The sequence below is a fragment of the Corvus brachyrhynchos genome, unplaced genomic scaffold, assembly GCF_000691975.1.
Source record: "Corvus brachyrhynchos isolate BGI_N302 unplaced genomic scaffold, ASM69197v1 scaffold175, whole genome shotgun sequence".
Classification (NCBI taxonomy): domain Eukaryota; kingdom Metazoa; phylum Chordata; class Aves; order Passeriformes; family Corvidae; genus Corvus; species Corvus brachyrhynchos.
In genome coordinates this window covers 6,947,081-6,962,716 of record NW_008238448.1, presented here as the reverse complement: position 1 = coordinate 6,962,716, position 15,636 = coordinate 6,947,081, and the positions used below count along the sequence as shown (strand labels likewise).

The following is a 15,636-nucleotide window of genomic DNA, read 5'->3' as shown; positions in this document are numbered from 1 at the left end:
AAGTCTTCTACCATTTTTGCCACTTTTTAACACAGAAGAATTTTCATTTTTACAGTTGAAATTATTTCTTGCTTTATTTGGTTAGTTTTACTCAAAATAAACCTACAGTAAATGAAAAAACAATTCTAAAACAGAGGATTTTGAAATATGAGCAGAAGAGAAGGTGGTTACAATTAAAGACCACCTTGAACTGAAGTTACTACACTGCACTATGGGATGACAAAGATGGCTAGTCTGGAGTGTAACAGGCCTGAAATGTGCACAAATCCACCTTAAATCACTTGGATTTCCTAGCAAAAGTCACAGAGAATGGCTGTCCATTCAGCTCTTCAATTTTCAAATCTTTCCAGGTTTTGCTATCAGCACTTTTTGGGTTTTACCCTCAACTGGACATGCTGATTTTGATAGAAAAAATCTCAGTAGACTACATAAGCCCAAAATGTTTTTCCATATGTAAGCTGATTTTAGTCAATTTTCAGGCAAAGGATCATCTTAAAATTTTGCAGACAAGGTCAGCAACATCCTTGACAAACAGCTGGGAAAAACTCAGGCTACCAATGCCAGCATTAAATACATACATCAGGCTACTTAAAAGATTCACCAAGAACATGCAAGCAACAGGTAGGGAAAAGACAGCAATACACTAGGACAGCTTTGAAGGAGCACACGAAGGCAGCACGTCACAGGGACAATACTCACTGTGGAGTTGACGTAACTCGCAGGCTCCCAGGCAGGTGGCATGTTGGGAGGAGCATTCCAGGTGGAGGGACAGTTCTGGTCAATGAAGGCTGTATTCTGCACTGCTGCAGTACCTGGGAAGCCACTGGGGTAGTTCATGTTCTCTGCAATTTATAAAATCAGGAAGACAAATTAAGGCTTTTGCAACATAAAACACTACTAACATTTCTGTGGAGGAACGCTGAATCTTCGCGAGAGTGAGGTGGGCTGGGATTGACCTAATCCTTCAGTGCCTTCAGGCAATGTCAGGGTAGCACAACAGCAAAGCAGATCAATTTCTGTCAACAGGACTACCACTTTGTGTTAGGGACCCACTAACAAATTATCAGGGGGACAGGATAGAGACTTGGCAATCCCTCTGCTGGAGAACAGAGTCTTTATTAGACAGAACATGCATGGCAGAACCTACCCAGTCCTCACTGCCAATATGTCTGAGCTCTAAGTACCCGAGGGATCACTGTGCTGCCTGGGATACTGCAGTCTGAACTTTAATTATTACTTAGGTAGGTAATGCTAAAGAATTCTAGATTGCTGCCAGTGTGCTTCCCAAGCCAAGAAACTCTAGCCTGGAAAGATAATTGGTCACAAGAGCCCTTGTATTTCACACACTGGAAGGCAGAAGCCTGCCAGAGGGGAAACAAAAGAAAATTGTGCAAAAAGATATGTGTAATACTGTAGACACAAGCATTTCTCTCTATTCCCTCTGAGAGTCCTGCATACTGCCTTTTCAGGCTCAATAACTCTATACAAAGGCCAATCTTCTCATCCACCACATGCAGTCATTGTTTATTACTACAGAGCACTCAGCTGGAAAACGTAAAGTCCACTTAAGCAATGAACACCCGTGTGTATAGATCAGCTCAGCCTTTTGTTCTGTAAAAGGTGAGAGTAAAATAACCACGGCTCTGTGATAATTCAAAAGCTTTATTTCATCTTACCTTCTGGGAAAGCACCATATTCATTCATCTCTAGCGGACAATACATGTTGGAAAACTGGCTGTCACAAGCTGCATTCCAGTCAATGAAGCTGTCCCAAGAAAAAGAAAAATCTGCTGTCAGAAAGAATTTGCAGAACTTCTGAAAATTATTTAGAAAACTTATTTAATGCAAAGCTGTTGGATGCAAAATGCCTGTAACTGATGGTGAGGCTTTTCACATTCCACTTGTCAGTTTTGCCAATATCTACTTCTGTGCCACTACTTAATCACAGGAATCTCTCTCACAGAGTTCTTCTTCCTCTGGGAAAATGAACAACTCGTAATGATGCTACCAGAGTCCTGCAATGCCTACCTGGGTTCAACTTTTTCCTCTATAAAATGAAAATAATTGTACTTCTTTCCCACAATCATGGATAATGTGATTTGAGGTAGAAGACATAGCACATTCTCAAGCATTCGAATGTTTGAGAATAGCAATTAAAATGGAGACTTCTATTTCCTATTTTCCCAACCACATGTGCTGAAGTCCTGTTAAACTGTGCATTTTCTAAGATACACATTGATTTGTAGGGATTATACTCCTTTAATTAAAATAACTTCAGAATTTCAAGAAGATTTTTTCTAAAGTAATTCCTGAAGACATGTCAGTAGTAAAACAGGCCCTGCTATGCAGCAAGTTTGAAGTAGTCCAAGTCTGGATCCCGTCTGCACAAGGTAGGCATATAAATTCAAGATTTCGCATGAAGCTCCCCTACTTCAATTTTACTATTCAGCCAAGCAGCTATCCTAAGTTATCACTACTAAGTATCAATAAATAACTGTATGGATGTGCATGTATTTTTACATATAAAGTCTCAATCAAGATGGGTGTATGAAATTAAAGTCACAGAATGGGTCAGGTTGGAAGGGACCACAGTGGGTCATCTGGTCCAGCCTCCCTGCTCAAACAGGGTCATCCCAGAACACATGGCACAGGATTGTGTCCAGAGGGTTCTTGAATATCTCCAGTGAGGGAGACTCCATCACCTCTCTGGACCATCCATTCCAGTGCATGGTCACCTGCACAGTAAAGAAGTTCTTCCTCATGGTCAGGTGGAACTTCCAGTGCATCAGTTTCTGCCCACTGCCTCTTGTCCTGTTGCTTGGCATCCCTGAGCCAAGCCTGGCTCCATCATCTGTCAGATACTGACAAACATTGAAGAGGTCCCCTCTCACTTGTCTCTTCTTGAGTCTGAGCAGGCCCAGCTCCCTCAGCCTTTCCTTGTAAGAGAGATGCTCCAGACCCTTGACCAACTTTGAAGCTCTTTGCTGGATGTGCTCCAGGAGCTCCCTATCTCTGTTGCACTGACTGTGGAGTCCAGAACTGGACACAGCACTCCAGATGTGGCCTTACCAGAGCTGAGCACAGGGGCAGGATCATCTGTCTCCCTTGCCTGGCTGGTAATGCTCTTCCTAATTCACCCCAGGATACCATTGTCCCAGCCACAAGGACACTGCTGGCTCAGGGACAGCTTGTTGTACACCAGGACCCCCAGGTCCTTCCCCAACTTGAAGAACTGGCCATATTTCACTGCCATGTGGTGGCAGAGTAGTTTGGTGGCTCATTAGTTTGTGGCACATCTTTCATTAGTAAAATTTGCTGTGTGAGCAGTGTAAACCACAAGAATTAATCAAGTTCATTACTATGGGAAGATCAATCCAAATACACACAGAGCCTGAAACATACCAACTTGTATGCCTAAACCACCTATATACTGGAATATTTGTCTTTTTATAACGTCTGTTCATGCCATTTAGCACAAGTACACACTGCATAACACACCATGTGGCATACAGAAGCTATGCATTTAGCAAGAGGGCAACAAATTTCAAAGCTAGGCCCTCTGTCTGCAAAAGGAGTGAAAGGAATTAATAGCTTTCCGAAAAGTAATTAATTAAACTTGAAAGACGTTCTAGAATATCTATATATGAACAGGAACAGCAGTGAATTTGTCTTAGTAAAATTAATCATGATGTACTCATGGAAGAGCACTAACAATTAGAACTAAGATTGAAGTGACAGAAAGACTTATTTTAACTATATCATCTGCCTTACAAATATAATGAGTCAAGTACAGTCCTCTGCATTAAAGAGGCCTGAACAAAGCATTATCTGTACTTTTTACATAAAACATAACTTGCCTGTTGTGGACAGAGGGGGTTTCTTGGATCATGCATGGTATATTATTCTCAAGGTTGTAGTTTAAGCTGTTTGTCACGCAGACTGGCTGGGCAGGCCACAAGTCTCCTGTTGGGTAAAGACCTAAAAAAAGAAAGGGGAATTAAATGCAGAGCAACAAGAAGGAGACTCCAAGATTCTGTTACACTGACACTTTATTCTCAGATCCCCAGTAAGGACTGTTTGCTAGAGAAAAAAATCCAAGAAAAAATCCAGAGTTACTAAGCAATTTTTTTTGTGATGAAGGCCCATCTTTAAACACATCTCAAAACTTCTATTTTTTAAAAAAGATATATATAAGACATATAAGAACTGAGAAACTGGAATTCAAGAAAGCAGGGCAAGAAATTCCTACTGAGGGTCCTTAAGTGTTCAGCTGCGAGTGTGCCAAGGTGGCACACTTCCACACAGCAGAACAGACAGCAGGGATGCAATCCCCACTGGCCTCCTTGTCCCCACCCCTCAGTCAGGAACCACTTCTGAAGTCCAACTACACAAATACAGCAGGAACAGGGTCAGGTTTCTAACAGACTGGAGCCATTCCCGACCAGACAATTTGTGAACTCATTAAATGCTGTATTACCCCCTAGGGAAGATGGACCTAGTGCCCTGACTACCCACAGATACTTGATTCCTATCAACTCCATGAGAACTGGCAGCTGGATAAAGGAAAAATCCAAATTAGCAATTTCCATGAGACAATGGTTGCAAAGCTGGCTCTATTTCATTACTTCACATGATACATATTAATATTGCTACCATGGAAAAAGGTTGATCAGCATTTGTATCCTATCAGATGCAGGTTAAACCTACAGCAGAAGGGCAGGGAGTGCTGCTGCCCAAAGAACCACGTGTCCTAACCAGCTTTCAAACTCCATCTCACCATGTAGCATGATGCCTTTATGAATCCCACTCAAAAAGCTAATAATACTTCCCTCTGAGATACAAACAATGAAAACTCAATTTTAACAGAGCTACACAACCTCACTCATTATTGCTTTCAAAGAGAGCAAGTACCAACTGTGGAAATTTGGAGATAAAAATGGTCATGTTTGATTTGATGTCAAGCTTCACTTTAACACAGCAAGCACTGATCTCCACACTGCACTGCTTCTGGACATTAATCTGTGCAAAGCAAGAAGATGAAAAAAAGAAAGAATACCTAGAACATGAGTTGAAAGCTAAATGCTGTCTTCACACAGAGAAGATGCAGCAAAAATCATCAAGGTTATAAGCAAAAACTGCCAAGGTTTTAAGCCTTCACTTGCAAACTTCACACCTAACTTGCTTGGAAGCAAGTCAAGTTCTAGTAATGATGTGTCTATCAAGTTGGTGCATGCAAGTGTTATTAGCAACATCACTAAAACTGCTTGATAAAGTGTGAAAAACACAGCTTCAGTTGTTAATACTGACCTTTATTTTTGTCAGGATCTGCAGCTATGTCAGTGAAATTGGGACATAAGGTTTCAGGGTATTGGGGGATGCTGTTCATGTCTCTGCTGAATGAAAAGAAAATTTAATTTCTTAAGTCTCATAATCCAAACTATTTCGAAGGAAATATACAGAGATGTAAAAAATATTCTAATGACCATCATGATTGCTATTGCTTTCCCACTGTCCTGATCTTCCTTATTTCAGAATTACCACTGTGCAATTTTTTAAGGTTTTTTTTTCCAGTTAAAAGCCAGCTTCTTATCACACATGTAAAATGAATAAATTAATACACCTTAATCACCCCATTTTTATTATCCAAGTATCAAGCTATTGCAAATTAATTCAACAACTCTTCTCTAAAACTAGAAAACAAGCTACAGTTCATGAAGATCAGTAGGACCTCTCATAATGTTTAAACAACTTCCAGGTAAGTTTACTTTTATGTCCATGAAGATACATAGAGACACATGAGCACGAATTTTATATTCACCAAACCCATCCAAGAAACTAGTCAAAATGAATAAAAGGAAACATTTTCAAGCACCAGAATCCCAATGGAAAAGGATTGGATTATTTTTCCTAGTGAAAACAGAGAGTGATGAATGAGAAGTGAAATGAGGATTCACAGTAATAAAAATTGTAGATGCTATCTCTACTACAGTAAAGAGGGAGAAAAGAATGTAGGGAAGGGAGGAATCAATTTTCATGCTGTATATCCTATGAGAACATTATTCCCATTAAAAGAATAGCATCAACTTGAAAGTCTTACTCCCACCTTTTTTAAAAAACCATTATTACTTTAATACAACTAAGCAGTAATGGAAATGTAGTAAGTTGCTAGGATCTGGAAGAAGTGAGAGTGGAAAACCAATTTCCATCTATTTTCCATTTGGAAGCTTGTATTGCACTTATGCAGCATTATCAATTTTGCTTCTATCTTTTCATGTACTGAAGAAGATTCTTCTCCCAACTAGTAACTACAATCAGATGATCATAAAAAGTTACAAGATAACAGGTAGGTATTATTTATCAAACTGAGACAAGACTTCAAGTTGGTGGTGTTTCTTTAATGCCTTAGAGGTATAGATTCAATTTTTTTACCTGGTATTGCAGATGTTATGAGACAGATTTAGAGTGATAGGAGTTTCAGATGGAAAATCATTTTGTGAAATATTCTCTCCTAAAGAAAAGAATGACTGTGAAAATCAAAGATCCTAAAAAAAAAGAAGTATGCACAGAATATACATACACACAAATAGAATCATCATGGTGTTAATCAAATTTTCTCTCACACTGAATTATCACTAACAACATCAATTTCAAAGCATGCTACCTAGGTCCATAGTCTTAAAATGTATTTTATGATTTAGAAGTGATTACCACAGTCTTAATGGAGAGGTTCCTTGTTACTATCAAATTAAGTCTGAATTTAGAATTACTTGTTTTCTTTTTTTTAAGAGGCATTATAATTTGAACAAACAGAAAAGTCATATACACACGATTTGTTATCTATTAGATCACAAGTTCAGATACACCACACACTATCATCTATCACTTAGTAATGCGAAGTTTTATCCATACACAAATACACATGAAAGTTTTTGCATATTTTTAAAGAATTCAATCCATCCTTTTGCAGGTACCCAAAGCTGGGTTTGCTGGTGTCACTTCAGCACACTAAAATTTACTTCTAGTGCCACGTCACCCTGGATAATTGTGACAGTGACTTTCAACTACATTAACAATATTCAGGCATTCAAGAACTGCAGCAATGAACCACAGCTCCCATTTCTCATACTAGTGAAGTGGCTCAGGTCTCCTGGCTACTTATGCCTCAAATAAACCTATCCAAACCCAGCACCCTCAGATCTGAACTGCTTTCACACATTCCTCATTTGTGCATCACTTAAATAGTTTTAACGTTAAAAAAAAAAAAACATGGTGAAACAAATTCAAAGGTGGAAATTGCTTTGGCTAGTGACACTCAGTTCTCCCATCTTTCCATGACAACTAAATGTGCATATTCCTCAGTGAGGAGCCTGACAGTCATCTTTGTCTCCACAAAACGTGTGGTACTTCTTGTCAAGTACAAAGTTCTTTAAATCTCTCCTTGCGTGTCTAAGAGGTACTCTACAAAAGACAAGTTATGTGCCCCATGCCATGGTAGGCCTTTCCATGCAGCAGGAAAGCTAAAACTCTGCCCACTACTGTGAAGAGGTGCAGTTTGCAAAACTTACTGGATGGAAGAAAATGCCTGGTAGTAATCATTGGCTTTTTATCTCCATCTGAACTGCTGGTACTGCTCCAGCTACCCCAGCTCCCACGACTTGCACGAACACTTCCTGACGAACTTCCACAATCTGAGCTTGAATCAGAACAAAACTTCTCCAAGCACTTCTTTTTGGACCGCTGATAAAAGTTTTCTAAAGAAGATGGAAAAAAAAAAAAACCAATCAAAAAACCAACTCAACATTTAAGAAAGTCTTGTCAGGGAAAAGTCATCTGAAAAATGAATTTACATGGATTCTCGGAATTTACTGATGGGAGAGAAAATAATATTTACTGATAGCTTCAGTAACTAGACCCTAACACAAGAAGCTTCTGACCTACATGATATCCCAGTAAAATTAATGCAAGCAAGGATACAGTGCAGCTACAGGCAACAGGTTGAAAGAGGAAGTGCATACTGTCCTTTGAAATATATAGTTAATACTTTAAACATGGAACATATCCTGGCTGTATGAACATGCATACTAAAAGCAATGACAAAATGTTGCAAGTAATGAATTCGTAAGAGATAGATTCTCTTTTCTTATTATCTCATCGGAGATGCACAGGACAATCCTACAGAAACTGGTATCTTTTTTCAGATCTCCTCTTCCCTAAAGTCAGGGAAAACAGATGATTAAAATCCTGATGGAAAGGCAGGAAGCAGGTACCCAAGCTAGTGTTGTTCTTTAAAAATTATTCAGTTGCTTCAGCTAATACCAGCTTTCTTTTGAACACGAAAGCAGATTGTCAGTCTGTCTCTCCTTCACCAAGAGCTGATGGGTCATTGCTTCAGACTGATTCATTTTCGGATTCGCACCACCAACCAACCCCACGAAGAAGCATGCAGGGCCCTTCAGAAGTGAGCAGGTATTATTTCAGGCACTGCATCATGCCAGTCCTGTCATCTTCACATCAGGGCTCAAAAGGGAGAAAAGCACAGGTCTCTCAAGCAAGGAAGAGAGATCTACTGCCACAAAATCCACATTGTATTTCTTTCACCATTTAAGAAAATTAAGATTGCGTACCTGTTTCTCCCTGCATGGACAAGCTCCCAGCTTTTTGGTCTGCTTTACAATTTTCCCCGTTACTCTGAGGACACCAGGCTCTTATTCCAATATTTGCTCTCAGATCCGGCCTTTCAAATTCACTGCACATGTGCTTCAGCTCACTCTGCTCAGGGACCCTAATACAATCACACCCAAAAAAACATGTCTGTATTTTACATTTCATCTGCATTTTTCCTTTTCAGCCATTAAACACTTCAACTCACACAGCTATCAAGGCAAAGTGCAGGAGAAGCAATAGGTTTGGGAGTCTTATTCCCCAGCTTTTCAGAAACCTAAAAAACCTTTCCCAAAATGCAATATCCTACCACACAGACTTCTACTTCTCGGGGGGAGAGGTAAACATCATATGCATATTTAACTCCATTCTCTAAAGCACGTGTAGAAGGCAATCAGATGTTACTGATAAGCACAGTCTAGCAGTGTAAAAAGATCTAGATACAAAGAAAAATGTGCCCTGTGTTCATTTCACTGGCGTAATTATAACTAGAGTAAAATCACAATCTGAACCAATCTTAAATTTTTGCTAGTAAAATTGGAATGTCTGCATCCAGTGTCGTATTCAGAGAGTATTAAGGAAAAATGATTACAAGTCAGCTGTCAAATTTCTGCAGAAAGGGAACGGTTCCATCTTAACTCAGAAAGTAGCTACTGCTGAATTGGTTCAAGGAACAGACACTGAACTTCAGTATTTCACTCCTGGTTTTCATCCTTCCTACCTACAAAGCTGTGCATCCAGCAAAGATTTACACATGTATTGACTTCCCACAAAACCAATAGAAATTTGTGTACGATGCGTTATAACAGCCCTTTCAGATTTACAATCCCCTTTTAAAGTCCACTGACCTCAACAGAACCACTTGCAATAAAAATTAAGTCTGTGAAGGCTTTGTAGGATTGTGACCTTAATTCAAAGGGCTGGGGGAAGGGAAGGAGTAGGATTTTCTCCTCAGAGGTGTTTCTGTTCTAACAGCAGTTTGTAACTAGTATTTTTTAATAATCCAAACAATTTGAAATATATCAAAAATTATTTAAAAGTAATTTACAACTGATTTTAAAATGTATTAAAACAATCCTCAGGGGGAAAAAAAAGTAACTTTCCACAGTGCTCATTCAATATTCTTTAGAACCTAGTGCTGCTCTAGTCTTTTTAATTCATTACAGCAAAAATGCAAGCCCCTGTCTCCTTTCTACACATTTCTCTTCCAAAATTGGTAGAGGACAATGTTCCCCCAGTTACTCAATATAGCAGATGACTCTCCTGAAGGTGGAATCATTTCAACAATTTTCCTTTTTTCACTTAAGAGAATACCCGACTGGAACTTCTCCACACAATACACAATGGGAAGGAAGCTAACCACCCAAACTTCAGAAACAGCACATTCCAGGCTCTAACAGAGAGCTACCACTGCTATGCAGAATGGGGTGCCTCTATACGCATGTAGATTTACAAATGGAATATTTTCATTTTTTTGTTGTTGGTGGTGATACTTAGTACTGCACATTCCTAAAAATAAATGCTTGGGCCAGGATTGAAGTGTGTTTATTTAAATAGATAAAGCAATCCTGCCTAACGTACTATGCAAAACCTGCAGAAACATTGCAGCAACTCTGGGTTTCTTCATGATTTGGTGAGGTAATACATACCTAGTAGATATATTTACATTCTTCTTCTTATTTTTTCTAGATGTTCTATTTCTATTCCAATTCATATTAGGTACATTTCCTTCCTTTTTCTCCTGAGGTTTCTTCTTCCTATACGCATCTTCCTGCTAAAGGCAAAAATACAAGCTGAGACAATACGTACATTATAAAATGAACTTAACTTGGTCAATGAACTCCTTTGGATTTTTCTAGCTAAATTTCTCTGGACAAAATGACCTGACCCAAATGCATAGTTACTTCATGATTTAGTGTCCTTCCATAGCACATCCTCTTTCCAGCACCATCAATTTAACCAGCCTTTCCAAGACTCTGTCCATCAAGACAGCAAGAGACGATGACAGACAAATTTTTGAATTCCCAAACTTAGCATTTTCCCCTTCACAGCACCTAGCTCTGGCTTTCAGGGAAATAAAAAAATGGAGGGAGGAAAAAGTAAAGCAGTCAATAAAATTCCCAATGTGCTAAAAACAAAAAACATCTGCCAGATTTATGATCAGCTTGTGTGCAAGTTCAGCAGCAATAAATCCTCCCTTTCCTCAGCAGCTGGGGGGGGTGGGGGAAGGCATTCATTTGAATTACAACTGAGGAAATTATGGAGTAAGTTACCAACAAATACTAGTCATTTCAAAAAATGCAAGAAGCAAACTGAGCACCATCAGCCACACATGGAAAGAAGTTTGTAACAACAGTTCCCAAAGCAAGACTAAACCGTGTCTTTTCTGATATATTCCTCAAGCAATGTAAGCAATTCTTCCTCACACCTTTTTGCCATGGGATTTCTATCCAGTAGACAGAATACAAACATAATCCAGATTCTCATGTTTACTAATTGCCTGATGAAGTTCTTTTAGTGTTCTATGCTGCCTGCAACAAAGGTAGAGTCTGATGTGTTTATCACACTCAGAAACCAGGGGTGAAGAATGATCCTTTTTAAGAACTTCACAATCTGTTAAGGGGCTTCTGCCTGCTGTACTCTCAAATCCAAGTTTCTGATGCAAAGCCCTGGGTTTGGAGATCGGGTCTGCAAATGAAGGCCAATATGCCCACTTCCCCTCCAGGGAATGTTCCCAATCATTAGTGTGGCTGACAGCTGGCATTAGATTCCAGCATGCTTGTGCCTGCTCTGACAGTAACAATCTCTGGCTGTGATGTGGCTGTTTTGATTTTTACCCAAACTGTTCATCATTCCATAAAGCAGCATTAATACACAACGGATGTGGGACAGCACATCTGCATACTTCCTCATTCATCTGATTTACAGTATTTCAGATCTGTGACTCTACATCATAGTGCCTACATACATATACACATACCTATATGTGTACATATATGTACCTAAACTATAAAAAGTTAATTTTAAATTTGATAAGCAGAAAGATCACAATACAAACCTCGGAAGAAGTAATCTCCTCTTTTGCACAGCATGGAGTCTCTTCCTTAGGTCCCTTACTAATCTTTTTCTCTGTGGAAGGCTTTAGGTTGATCTGCTTTTTTAAAGTCTCGCAGTTTTCTGTTTCATTCCTGAGAGGCACTTGCTGGCTATTCCCTACAATTAAACAGTAACAACAGTTTGCTTGGGAAGAGAAGGGGCTCCCAGTCATAATCCCGTATCTTTCTTTAAAAACAGACTTGTGTTGTTTTCCAAAACACTAGGAGACTAACCTCTAGGCTGATGATACTGAAAATTTAAAAATCAAAAGCTAATGCTGTGTAAAAATTCTTACAGTGGTTGCAAAAAGTAGCTTTGTCTTGGTTCATGCTCCTGAGCACACCATTCCCAGTGCATGCAGAGATTACCCAAGTCCTGCTCATCTCATCTGAATTTGAGCTGTTTGGGGCTCAGCCATGAGTCTGTAAGGTAGAGTCTGAAGCTAGAGAACACTGGGCTAAAAACAAACAGAAAAAAAGCCTGCAAGCTGAGTGGGGAGAAAGGACAGCCTTGGTGCTTTCCATCTCTGAAGTGCCCTCTGCATTCACTATGAAGACAAAGGGAAGTCATCCTTTCTTTAGGATGGGTTCCATATTGAAAGTTCTTTTACTTGAGAGGCTTGTGAGGAAGAAGCATTAGTTTGATCTAAGAGTCCAAAAGATGAAAGCTTTGAGAGGAAGCCTGCCTCAACAATTAGCTGAGTTGCCCAGTTGAGTCACACTCCTCTGCCTGGGCCCTGCCAGGACAGGACAGAATTAACTTCGTCTCTGATGGGTTCCAGATATCTCAGAGATCTGCAATACATCCACAGTGACCTGCTACCGAGGCTCTCAGCTGCTCTGCATGAGAAATGTCGTCACTTATTGAACTGAACTGGCCGCCTCAACTGGGAAAGGCAAGCCCAAACATTTTTACAGTTTCCTACCAACCAACAACATCACCCCAGCTCTGAGTCAGACACTCTCCCCTCTGGAGCAGGCAGCCATGAGGACTGCAAAAGGAGCACATGTGAATGAAACACCAGGCAAGGGAGACTGCCAGAGCTCTGAAGAACACTCTGTTGCTCTCCAGCATGCAAACATGTGAGGACCTCAGGTCTTGAATTCCCTGTGCACAAAACCAAGTCTGTAACTATATCAAGATACAAACACTGCAACATGGTACTTTTTAGACTTAACATCTCCTATTAAACACCTTGAAACACAGAAATACTCGCATACCTGATAGTGCAGAACACGACAACTGCTAATAGACAACAAGTACATTTAGTGCTTTACTACTGAATACACTGAATGATCTCCTAATTCAAAGCAAAGAATAAACAACACTGCATTTTAGGAGCACATGAAGAATCTCAAAATACCTTGTAAGAATAAGTGAAACTATCCTGCCTTCACCTGAGTGTGCACACTTGTACCCGCTCTAGCGCACAGATTGCAACACAACAGGCAGCAACGAGCCTGTGGTAACAACTACACAAGACAGCAGGGCCTGAAATCCTCTGATGGCTCACTCATTAAATAAACTCTGCCACAGCTACAGCAAATGACAGTTTTCACCATTCAACTACTTTGCCAAGTGCCTCAGTAAGGCCAAGCTTCCAGAGAATACATTTTCCTATCCTGCTCTTGATTCCTCCCAGGTGTTCTTTTGCTGTTCTTAAAATTTTGAATTGTGAAGCTAAAAGGTAAAAGCTCTCAGGCAGCTTAGTCCCACAATTTCAAAACAAGAAAAACTATATAAAAAATATAGCTAGGCAACTAACAAAAGAAACACTGATTTGCCAATTCCTACAAAATATAAATTCACATTATTCCGATGTCAGGTTTTTGTTATTTTGGGTGGTTTTATCAAAGGAGTTCTGAATATCTGCTTCTGAATGTGCTTGCTTGGTGATTCAAGCACCATATTTTCAGTGGACCTGAAAATAGCAAACTGGGATCCTTCTGAATATCTGACAAGGGCAATTTGTGTCTTATAAGCATATCTATGACATCAATTATTTTAACAGTTAAAATGCCATGGCACAAGCTTGAAATCTGTAAACCAAGAAACAACTTGAAATGCAAGCTGCTTCCTTAAAAATGTAAACAGACAAATCACAGTGAACACATAAAAACCGCATCCCCTTGTCTCACGCAAAAGACAAACTCCTGATCACAGGGAACTCATCAGAAGATTTTGCTTAGCAATTTAGACTGATGGAATTTGAAAAAAAATTACCACTACTTTTCCTAGAAATTTCTTGCAGTTCCGGCTGTTGTTGAGGTGAATTTCTGGACAAGTGACTTTCAGGTAGCTTCTTGGACATCTTCACAGAACAGAATTCCTGTTCTTTGAGCTCAGCTAGATTTTCTGAAGTTTTAAGGTTAGTTTCCTTAGGAAACATACATGTTTGAAGATCTTCCTTCAGATCACACTCTGAAGAAGTATTTTTAATGAGAACTGTATTTTTCAGTGTACTTTCTTCTTTACCCAGAAAGTCTTCTGGAAGAGTTAAATTCTTGTTAACATTTATGCCATTTGCATATTTCAGAGTTACCCAGTTCTCACTGACTACATCAGTGCAAATGTCCTCTTTTGGTGCTGAGATTTGGTTCTCTGCAATCTGATTCTGTTTCTCATCAGCAGCTGCAATGGGACTGCCAGCTGCTGTGTTTGGTTTCTGCTTACTGTAGTAAACTGAACATTTGTGTTTCTTCTGAGAGTGGCTGTAGGTCGCAGGACTTCTCTTTGCCGCACTCTGACTTCGGCTGGAAGAAGTGCCTACAGACAGGAAGCCCTTCCCTTTACCTTTATCTGAGGAACTATAGGAATCCATAAATGTCTTGCAGCTTCCCCTGGTGAACAAAAAAAAGTAATTTGGGATTTGTTCATCTTTACAAAGCCATCATGAATTGCTTTAAGAGACATCGTTGTAAGAAAAGAAGGGGGGGCATATTCACAAGCCACAAAATTGCTTTAGGTCTTCAATTTACCATACCAGCTAATTCATACATTCTGATTTCAGTGGGAGTTGAGCAAGACTCTAAGTATTTGCTAAGACTTCCAAAACACTTACATGCTTCAGTGAGTAAGTTCCTAACTGACCACTCAAGAGGGTCAGATATGAGAACCATTAACGTATTTTCCATTTTTCCATAGCTGCCACACGTGGTGCATCCTTTACTTTCATCACACAATCTCTACCTAATGTACTACTGTCAATATACAAGATTAATAAACCCCTGAGTTCCTCCACTCCTCCTGGGTTGAGATGGAAGTTCTCTAAAAAAGGCTGCTTGGAACACTGTCTCCTTTAAATCAGCCCACAGCAATGTCAGAGTACACACAGAAAGCACCACTTCACAATAAACAGGGTACAAAAGAAGAAAAGAAAGTATTCTTACTTGTAGGAATCAGAGCTGATTACGTCAACAGAGTTGCTGTTCTGCTGTGGTGAAGCACTAGGATTTGGCCTCTGTCTTGATTTCATGAACTCTGCTAGAATATACTGGGCTTGCTGGAAGGCTATCAGAATCACTCCAAGCAGGGACAAACTGCCAAAGAAAACAACAGATACTGGTGTCTACAACTTTCAGGAATATTCAGCAAAAGAGTTAAAAAGTTTCTAACAAGATACACTTTTAAATATTTTGTTAGTAAATTCTAAGTAAAAACAAAGACAAGAAACTCAAAATACAGCTTTAAAAATGATAGTTGTAATAGTCTTTTCTTTACCTTTTTTTTCCTTATAGCCCTTACTAGTTATTAGCTCTATAAAATAACTCAGTCATGAACTTTACAAAGAAAAAAACAGAACAGAGAAAAAGTTCATTCTAAAAAAGATAATCCTTGATTTGAAGGTAATTTAGAAGTAAGTCTCACTACAACACAATT

At 39.4% G+C, this 15,636-nt stretch overlaps 1 protein-coding gene across 6 annotated transcripts in view; it reads right to left on the bottom strand.

Annotated features, from left to right (window-relative positions):
* The window catches only part of KIAA0922 (KIAA0922 ortholog), a 73,911-nt gene that overhangs the window by 1,176 nt on the left and 57,099 nt on the right, over window positions 1-15,636 (bottom strand). For 2 of the 6 annotated variants that reach the window (XM_017736809.1, XM_017736811.1), the window contains exons 22-32: window positions 15,147-15,296; window positions 13,981-14,597; window positions 11,720-11,874; window positions 10,311-10,435; window positions 8,625-8,782; window positions 7,566-7,751; window positions 6,430-6,508; window positions 5,308-5,390; window positions 3,858-3,978; window positions 1,677-1,765; window positions 700-842 (exon numbers count right to left, since the gene is read on the bottom strand). In XM_017736809.1, coding sequence (XP_017592298.1) covers window positions 700-842; window positions 1,677-1,765; window positions 3,858-3,978; window positions 5,308-5,390; window positions 6,430-6,508; window positions 7,566-7,751; window positions 8,625-8,782; window positions 10,311-10,435; window positions 11,720-11,874; window positions 13,981-14,597; window positions 15,147-15,296 — 1,906 coding nt within the window. Of the gene's footprint in view, window positions 1-699; window positions 843-1,676; window positions 1,766-3,857; window positions 3,979-5,307; window positions 5,394-6,429; window positions 6,509-7,565; window positions 7,752-8,624; window positions 8,783-10,310; window positions 10,436-11,719; window positions 11,875-13,980; window positions 14,598-15,146; window positions 15,297-15,636 lie in introns of all 6 variants that reach the window. The other 4 variants (XM_017736806.1, XM_017736807.1, XM_017736808.1 and 1 more) reach the window with 3 other exon arrangements.